Source organism: Asparagus officinalis, chromosome 4 (genome assembly GCF_001876935.1).
Source record: "Asparagus officinalis chromosome 4, Aspof.V1, whole genome shotgun sequence".
Lineage (NCBI taxonomy): Eukaryota > Viridiplantae > Streptophyta > Magnoliopsida > Asparagales > Asparagaceae > Asparagus > Asparagus officinalis.
The window spans coordinates 74314690-74324382 of NC_033797.1; the positions used below are offsets into that span (position 1 = coordinate 74314690).

The 9693-nt window shown below is 35.8% G+C and overlaps 1 protein-coding gene across 1 annotated transcript; it reads left to right on the plus strand.

Moving 5' to 3' along the window:
* Positions 619–981, plus strand: LOC109838937. The gene has a single exon (XM_020407373.1). The coding sequence runs from the start codon at positions 619–621 to the stop codon at positions 979–981; it is 363 nt and encodes a 120-aa protein (XP_020262962.1).

Below are 9693 nucleotides of genomic sequence, written 5' to 3' on the forward strand. Positions count from 1 at the left end.
TGTCCGTAGAAGCGTTTAAGAAGAGCTACGACGAAATATTATATCCCATACCAGACTATGAGAAGCGGAGTGTGCCCAAGGATGAAATCCAGATTTTGCCACCAATTACCACTAAGAGGAGGGGAAGAAATAGAGCAAGACGCATAAACAAAAGAACCATATACAAACAGCCCGTCAAATGTTCTCAGTGCAAAGTTGAAGGTCGCAATAGAGCAACCTGCAATGAGCCCATCCTTGACTAGTGTGTTTCAGCTTCTAACAACAATACTTTTGTATGAGACATATAGATGGTTTTAAAGTTGTTAAGTATATAGCGTTGTACTTTTGTAATCTGTGATAATGCATGTTAGATTCATTTTGTTCATGCTGTTAATAGAAACATGTTATACTGAGAGACGTTTTCAGATCTTCACCTATCATGTCAAGGTTTTGAGTTTAAATGGGTGACTTCTCCAACATATTAGTCACTGTTCTAACGGCTAGCAACCAGTCATTTCAAACAGCCATATTCCAACGGCTTGTAAGTTGTTCCTTATGCAATATAAAATGTGCACATAAGAAAGTTATAAGCTTAATAGAAGTTCTAACTTTCCTTTTATTCCCTCTTGAGATTGCGAGATGAAAATGTCAGAGGGTGTTCAGTCATGGGAAGATGTATGTTGTTTTTGTAACATTCCAACACCCATGAGGCAGTGCAAAAATAGGAGGAACAAGGGTAGATACTTCTGGGGATGTGCAAATTTCCCAAAGAGGCAATGCAAGTTTTTCGCTTGGGCTCACAGTGAAGATGCAATGGTAAGTAGGAATATTCTAGATTGCCCAGAAGTCCCCGTTGAAGATGATATGGCGGTCAAGGCAAAGCAGTTGAAGAAAGCACTGAAGCAAGCAAACCGCGAAGTTGAAAAATGGAAACTTTATTCATTCTTCCTGTGTTGTTTTTGTATTGTTCTAATATCCATCATCTTTGTCATCTTTAACTGAATTTGGTCAAGTATCACGTGTATACGTTAACGTTTACTATAAATGATTAAGTTTCAGAGCTATATGTTAACTCTAACTGATAGTGGTTAAGTTTTAGAGCTACATGTTAACTATTATGTATAGTGGTTAAGTTTTAGAGCTATATGTTAACTCTAACTGAATTTGGTCAAGTTTTAGAGCTACATGTTAACTATTACTGATAGTGGTTAAGTTTCAGAGCTACGGGTTAACTTTTATTGAAAGTGGTTAACTTTCAGCGCTATATGTTATCTTTCATACTTATATGGCAGCCAATGCAAGTTTTGTGTCGGAACATCAGTGACATATACTATCATCCCTTATAGCCCTGTTATGTATTGCATTTCAAACATTTTAGCAACAAATATTATGCTGTCAACCAGTTAAACAACCAGTTTCTTACATCTCCTCGTCCAACCTACCCACCAGTTAAATAAAAAGTTTTGATACCACATAACATCTTAACTAGCAACCAGTTACACAACCTTTCTCTAGTTATACTTCTAAATTAATATGCCTGTTAGTTTTCTCCCACAACAATCTTCACAATACATAACTTTTCCTGACATCATTCACCCATCCTTTTCTAGCCCATCCACGTAATTTTTTTTTGTTCCCATCCTTCAATTAGGAGTTCAGCTGCAAGCTTGGCATGGATGACGTCGGACTCATCAGCGGGATTAGTTACCTGACTGGTATCAGTTCCTTGTATTATAGCCGTTATATATAAAGGAACGAAAATCCCACAATCAAACCTACATCATATACATTGGAAAGATAGTTAGATATTTGATGCTGAATAAAATGAAAATGTTTAAGTGTGTGAAACACTAACCTTCCACGTTGTTGCTCGCAAGGGACGGCTTCATATCGGAATTTCTTCCAAACATTATTGGGATCAAAACCAGCCTTCATGTGATCCATGAAATCAATTACTTTATTTACTGGCTCCAGGTATGCACTGTGGCCTGTAGAGCTGTAATGCTTGATAACATCCTCGTCCAACCTTACTTCAACAACATGCCAGTGGTCGTGCCGCACAAGCGGGATAAGGAGTACTGATTTATTTACGGCGACATGCTTTTGTATGAACGAGGTGTATAAATGTGCGTAATCTGGGTTCACTGCATAAATGTTATGCTGTATTGCCAAGCAAATAATGATAAGCCATTTGTAAACAGGAGTTAAAAAACATTGGGAGTTTGAAGCTAATGCTTACGCAGAAAAATGCTGACACGACTCCATATTTCATTCCAACAGAACCAATTTCTGGCCTCTCTAGCCATGTGCTGAGCCTATCTACAAGAGCTTCCATGACCTGTAGAACCAATTTCTGGCCTCTCTAGCCATGTGCTGAGCCTATCTACAAGAGCTTCCATGACCTGTTAACAAAAGATGCAAATTAGATTGCATAACATCTCAACATGCAGTAAATCCAAGTATTGCGTAAAAGATTAATATATTGAGAGTAGCATATTGAACTTGCATGGTCATCGATACGCCTGCCACGTAGAAGATAAAGAAGCTCCGTTGAATCAATGCTGCTGTTCAACATCTTAACAATAATACGTGACCTGAAACATAACAATAATATCCAAATTTTAACATAAACCAGGCTATATGTTAACTGGATTTGCAAATATAAACATGATTTCGCAAACGTTGGCACAAATAGGTATAAGTTAACATAAACCTATAATCATTAACATGTAACTATGAAAGTTAACATAAACCTATAATCATTAACATGTAACCATGAAAGTTAACATATTGTAGCCACGATTAATCAGAATGTCTAAACTTACTGATGGGCTGTTTCATTGCAGAACTGAGAGAGCCATCTGTTCTCGTCGGTATAAGTTAACATAAACCTATAATCATTAACATGTAACTATGAAAGTTAACATAAACCTATAATCATTAACATGTAACCATGAAAGTTAACATATTGTAGCCACGATTAATCAGAATGTCTAAACTTACTGATGGGCTGTTTCATTGCAGAACTGAGAGAGCCATCTGTTCTCGTCTGGTGTGAGCTTTGCTGCTATATGATGAGGCACTCTAAAGTTGTGAACGAAGGTTCCTTCACTATCAATCATACGTATGCTAAAATCATCAACGTTGGGAATACCCTCGTTTAGCAACTTCAATAGAGCCTCCTCCTTCTTCTTGATTTTCCTCTTCCCAAGAAAATCCCAAGTGCATTCCTCAGGCTTACAATAAAACCTGATTTTATCCCTCTCTTCCTCCTTGTGTGGTGATATGTTAAATGTTAATTATATCTGGACGACCGTCCTTCTTCTTTCCTTCAGTGAAAGGGGTTCGGACTAGATGTGAGCGAGTCCTCTTTCTGGTACTTGGTCCCCTAATACCCCTTGACACAAGTTTCTTCTTCCGATAAACTTGCACCTTATCCTTATCCTCCTCATTAGCCACAGCTTTCCCCACATTCTCAACCTCCATCTCTTGCCATTCCTCCTTCGCTGCCTCCTTCTCTTCCTCTTTCATCTCCATCTCTTGCTCTTCCTCTTTCTTCTCATCTTCCCTCTCTTCCTCTTTCTTCTCATCTTCTCTCTCTTCCTCTTTCTTCTCCATCTCTTGCTATTCACCTTTCTCTGCCTCCTTCTCTGTTTGCGCAACAGCCTCGGCAATATGAGAAGCTTCCTTGCCAATGTTCGTTACATCGTCATAATCAAAACAAATTCCATCATCACCCATATCACCCCTATCATTAGAATCAACACTCTTTCCTCAGTGCATACCCTTTATGCCTATCACTTTGTGACATAAGTTCCCTCACATTTTTCTTCAGGTCTTCGGGGTCAATCAAGTCTTCGACCCCTTCATAGCGCTCCAATTTATTGTTCAACCTATGTATCTCCTGGGAGCAAGCATCCCATTGAAGGCGCTTGCTACGCTTGACAGCGTGGAGCAATTTCCAATTTATATTGGCCGTATTCCTCCAAAAATGAATTTGCTCTACAGGCGTCAACTTATCTATTTCATCTTCTCTTGAAAAAGCATCAGCGATATGCTGGGACAAAATCTGTAAAGTACACCATATACCCTTTACCCTTGTAAATCCACAAGATTAAGCAGAATAGTTATGAAAACCCATAAAAGAAAGTTAACATGAAACAATGCAAATTGAAAATGAATTAATGATAACGATAAAATATTTAACTCAATGTAAATATGTTGTGATGTGTAAAGAGTCATTGCTGCTTACGTAACCCACAGATGAGCTCTTTGGTTTGCCCATCACCTTCTCTTGCTTCCCAGCCTTCTGCTTTTCTTCCTTTTTTATCTTTCTCGGCCTAGTTTGCTCTTTGGTCTGCCCATTACTCCTTTTCTTCTCTTGCTTCCCGGACGTTGGGCTTCTATTTTTCCCAAAGCGAGTGAATTCAATCTTCTTCCTGCTGGGCTCCCTTTGAGGATATTTTTCACCCCATCCAATGCTAAGTGAAATTGGTTTCTCCTCAAGTTTTATGCTTTCTTTCTTGGCCTTACAGACGATTGTCTCCATCCTCAGAGATCCAGCCGTCCCTCCGACCCTTACCCAGTTGGTCATCGGAGGCTTCCACCTTAAGTTTAGGGCTGGTTTTTTAATGCCAGTCATCTCAAAGTACCAAAGCTGTCAGAATCGAAGGATCAATTGTCAAAATAGTTAACTTGCATAACTCTTTCTTGAACTACAACATACTAAATAGCTAGCCTTCACTTCACTAACCCATGTTAACATTACTGGGTACATGTTACCTTTCACTTATTAATGTTAACTTTAATTTTTATATGTTAAAGTTTATGTTAACATGTTAACTTTCACCTATTAATGTTAACTTTTACTTTTATATGTCAAACTTCATGTTAACATGTTGATTTTAACATGTTAGCCTATTAAAGTCCAATGTTGTACATGTTTTCTAATGCCTGGTACCATGACTCCTATTAACTAGATCAAATGTCAAGCCAGATGATCATGCAACATACAGGGATGAGCGGCATGCATCCAGGTACGTATGTAACCCCTGGCTTCCTCATCCCTTGAACAACAATTTGAATGCCTCTCTTCGTCTCATCAAAACTAAATTTACCCCACGCAATGGTCTTCACTCTCTCGATACTATCTACATATTGAAACAATTGTCTTGGGATGCCTTGAGAGCTGTTGGGGCACCAAATCGTTGCACATTGGTACAATATCTGAAGCAGCACAAAATCCTCAATGTCCTTATTATAAGAGGACTCAACAAGTGTTTCCAGTAACTCCTCGACATATCTCCTCATGCTACCAGCTTCTAGTGTAGCCTTGGCCTTTGCCTTTGCCTTTTGCTTGGCCTTTAGCATTTCTTTCTTATCTTCAAAGTATTGCCTCCAAAGTCTGTTGTGAGGGTCTCTATTCCCGTAGATCATCTCCTCATCAATGGGAAAGCCTGTGTGAGTATGCACCCACTCTTCATCAAATTTCACTGAAAATATAGAACAAAAGAGAACTCATTAGTTTCGTCAGTATAATGGCTGAGCACATACTCTAGTGCCCGTCGATCGGGTGCTGGGGGACCAAAGAAAAAATACAGGGGGGCTTTACACAACCAGATATTTTTTGGGGGGCCTTAAAACATTTTTCCCAATTTTAAACTTTTTAGGATAATTTGTACAATTTTTGAAACTTTTTGTGATTTTTTGAAATATTTCATGCATTATAATATGTTAACTATATATGATTTATTAATCTTATTTTTTTTAACTGTTGAGCTGTAGGTAGTTTATATTGAATTAGTATTGGATATAATTAGTATTAGGATTGATTAAGATTTTAATGAAATATTAAAAATAGTGTTTCATGTATATTATTAATCTTATCCTTATTTTTCTAAGTTGATTAGATATAATTAGAATTAGGATAAATTAAAATCTAAATTAAATATTTAAAATAGTGAAGGGTAATATTGACCATGAAAAGATTTTCCTGAACTCGTGCTTTTAAAGGGAGTATGATTTGATTTCCTTTACAAGGTAATTATTTTGGAAGTCGTATAAAGGGCAAAATATTATATAGAGTTAAAGGGAGTATGATTTGATTTCCTTTACAAGGTAATTATTTTGGAAGTCGTATAAAAGGCAAAATATTATATAAAGTTAAAGGCTATAATGTGTACTCTACATTAAAATAATTTCATTACAAGCAATATTAACTAATATCTCTGAGATAGTAGCATCATAAAAATTCTACATTAGTATAACTACAATATTAATCATTAATATATAATATATTTAATTGATGATTGGGAGCTTTCTATATGGATTCCACGGTCCTAGGTTGGATTTCGAGTTAAATTATAAAAAACATATGTAATTATGAATAAACCTTAGTAGTATTGACCAATTACGAATACAAGCCCATGGTTTTATTGGTGTGGATTACTACTTAACTACATGCAGATGATCTCTCTCGGTGAACTTTTTTTTGACTCTTCCAGGAGTCAAAAAATAGCAATTAAGGATCCATATGAACTAATAAAATTATGAGGAATTTATTCCCCTCTAAAAAATGTTACACTGTATTTGAGAGTTTACTAATGGAGGAGAAAGTAAAACAAGGAAAGGGCAAATAGGGGAAGGAAAGTAAAGGAAGAGACTGGGGGAAAGATAATATCATCTTTGGGAGTTTAGTGAAAGAAACAGAGAGGAATTATTTATTAGTTGTTGAATTCATATCATAATGATTCAAAATCTTTTACCTCCATTACACCCCAATCCAGGAAAAACTAGTAAATCACATTGACTGAATATAAATTGAGACGAATTGAGGTGGACTTTTCCATATGCCATCACTTTAGTGGCTGTTTACTTCAATTTTCAAAAAAATTAGGAAAAGAAAATTGTGCCAAAAAATGATCTATGTCTTTTTAGAAATTTTAGAAAGGTTTTTAGGGGAGAGAGAGAGAGAGAGAGAGAGAGAGAGTGGGGGGGGTCTTCTCTATATGTAAAACCCTAGCCAAAAATCCCCAAAATCATTTTATTCCTAGTTTTTCAGTCGACTCCAGCCCTAAGCCTTTGCTTCCATTCTTTCTAGTCAACCGGACCTATTACCAGTCAACCGCCGAGCTCCTTGGCCTCCTCAGACCCTTCATTGCTCAGTATCATCACTTTCTCACTCCCTAGTTCAGTTTATTACATGTTTAGTTATTGATCTAGAGTTTTTCACCTAGGGTTTGTCAATCTAGGGCTTGTTAATGTAGAGCTATTTCATTAGGGTTGCTTTCTATCTTAGAATTGTTTGAGATCATCATTTTTTCTTGATCATGTTCCGATCTTGTTCAAAATAGGCTAAAACCAGTAAAGACGCACCCGTGCCCGCTCATGTTCCTAATCCAATAGCTGAATTTGAATATTATGAATGATATCTTAAGAATCCTTCATTAATAGGCAAATATTGTGCTCTGTGTCAAATCAAATTGTTTTATGGGAGATTTGTAAAATTTGATGATTTTGATCATTTCTACTTGAGTACTTACTTTAATGATGCTAGATTATATAATTTGCTTGATCATACTAGCCGTCGTCCATATTATCCACATCTCATACGACTATTTTATGCAAATTTACAAGTTGATTCAATTGATCCTAACACCCCATTCATTTCATATGTTGTCAAGAATCATCATATTTTTTTTCTGCAAATCAATTAGCTGAGATTCTTGACATTCCAGCTGGGGATACTTTATTAAATGATGTTGCTTTCGACGATCCAAATATGGATTCTTTGATGCTTCTCCCTGACACTCCTTTTCCACTTGAACCAAGATCAGTTTCTTATCTTGCAAAAATCATTGGTCTATCCCTAGTTATAACATAATTCCCAAAACAGGGAGTTATGATCATTATTCGTAAGATTTAACTAGCGCCATTTATGCTATCATTGGTTGTCATGATGTTAAATGGGGTAAAGCTATTTTTGATATCACGGCTTCAACTCACATAAAATTCCTTCCCTTCGGAGCCATTTTAACCAAAATTTTCACTCATTTCGAAGTAGACTTATATGATGAGACCCCTGTTAAAATCATCGATTTCTTTAACTTCTCAGCTCTCAATAGGATGGGTATCCCTACCACTCTATATTCCCTAGACCATCCTCCAGCTGATAGCTCATCATCTGAGTCCTCTAGCTCTCAGTCCTCTAGCTCTAGGGATCCATCACCTCCTCCATCCAGTTCTAGGGCTCATGATTGTTCACCTCCTGCATCCACCTCTCATATTCCAGACCCTACAGCTCACCATTTAGATAGTTTAGAGGAGAGAGTATTTGAGCGCATGACTGATTTTGAGCTGAGGCAAGAAGAAATTTGAGCTGAAGCTCAAGGTTGGCATTATGAGGAGCTTAGGAAATTTGACAGTATTGAGAGTAGGATTGATGACCTCGTTAGGGTGCAACAGTAGTTTATGGACATGTACATGCATCACCCTCCTCCTCCTTTGGGTCCAGGGCCATCAGATTGTTGAAGATAGACTTTTCATTGGTTTGTATTTGTGTTTTGAACTAGGTGCTTTTATTTTATTTTGGTTTGTAATGATTATTTTTGAAGTTTGAACTATGAATGTTGTTTTAAGTTAATGTGAACAATGTGTTTGAGATCATTGTAAACACTGTGATGATAATATTTATGTATTTGAGCTTATGGATCATCCCATTTGTGCTTTATAATGCATTTCCTTTATATGGCCGGTTAGTGTTTATTCTTGCTTACACAGCTATTATGCATATATATATATCCTTTTGTGAAGCAAATATACTTAATCCCATGTGGTTTCCTTCAATAATCTTGCCATAATCTTCTCTATATACATTTTATGTGGCATTTTGGTAGGGGAGCAAATCCCTATTATACTCACCCATGCTTATAGGTAGGGGGAGATTTTGCTCTTTTGATATTATCTTCTCCATTTTGATATTGACAAAGGGGGAGAAAATATGTAATTAGTGAGTATATATTTGTTGTTTATTTTATATTATTTGATTATTTGAGAAAATTATTTATCATCATTAAAAGGGGGAGATTGTTAGAACTCATGTTTATGAGCCTACTATCTAATCTAGTTTTAATGATTTACAAATAATTTATAACTGTATTTTACAGTATTTGTATTTTGTTTATTATATATCCAGGTCGACAATATCTGAAATGAAGCTTATACAAATTAAGTCAAGGCTCAAGAACAAAGCTTCATATGCAAATAACTTGGGTATATTAGGTCAGGATTTATATATTGTGTGTTGATACTTCAAGCTCAATATTATACATACACACATTCTTTGATTTTATCACAATATTTTAAGAAAATATTGTGTTCTTGGTTTATGGACAAAATAATCTGTGTATACATCTTTTATTAAGTCTATAAATCAATTTAACTATATTTCATAACTCGGTTTAAGTCATTTTGTCAAAATGAAGTGTTTAAATGAACATGTATTTTTGAGTTTTTGTAAAATGATGAATTTTCACAAACAAAAAATGATATTTGAACAATTTCTTTTGTAACATGTTTATTTTCATGTTTACAAATATTTTCCCAAATTTTATATTTTTTGAAATTTATTTGCTATTTTTAAAGGAATTCAAAGTTTATTTTTACTGTTCAGAAAAACCCATGTGCACGTTATCAGTCGACTGACCAAGGTCATTA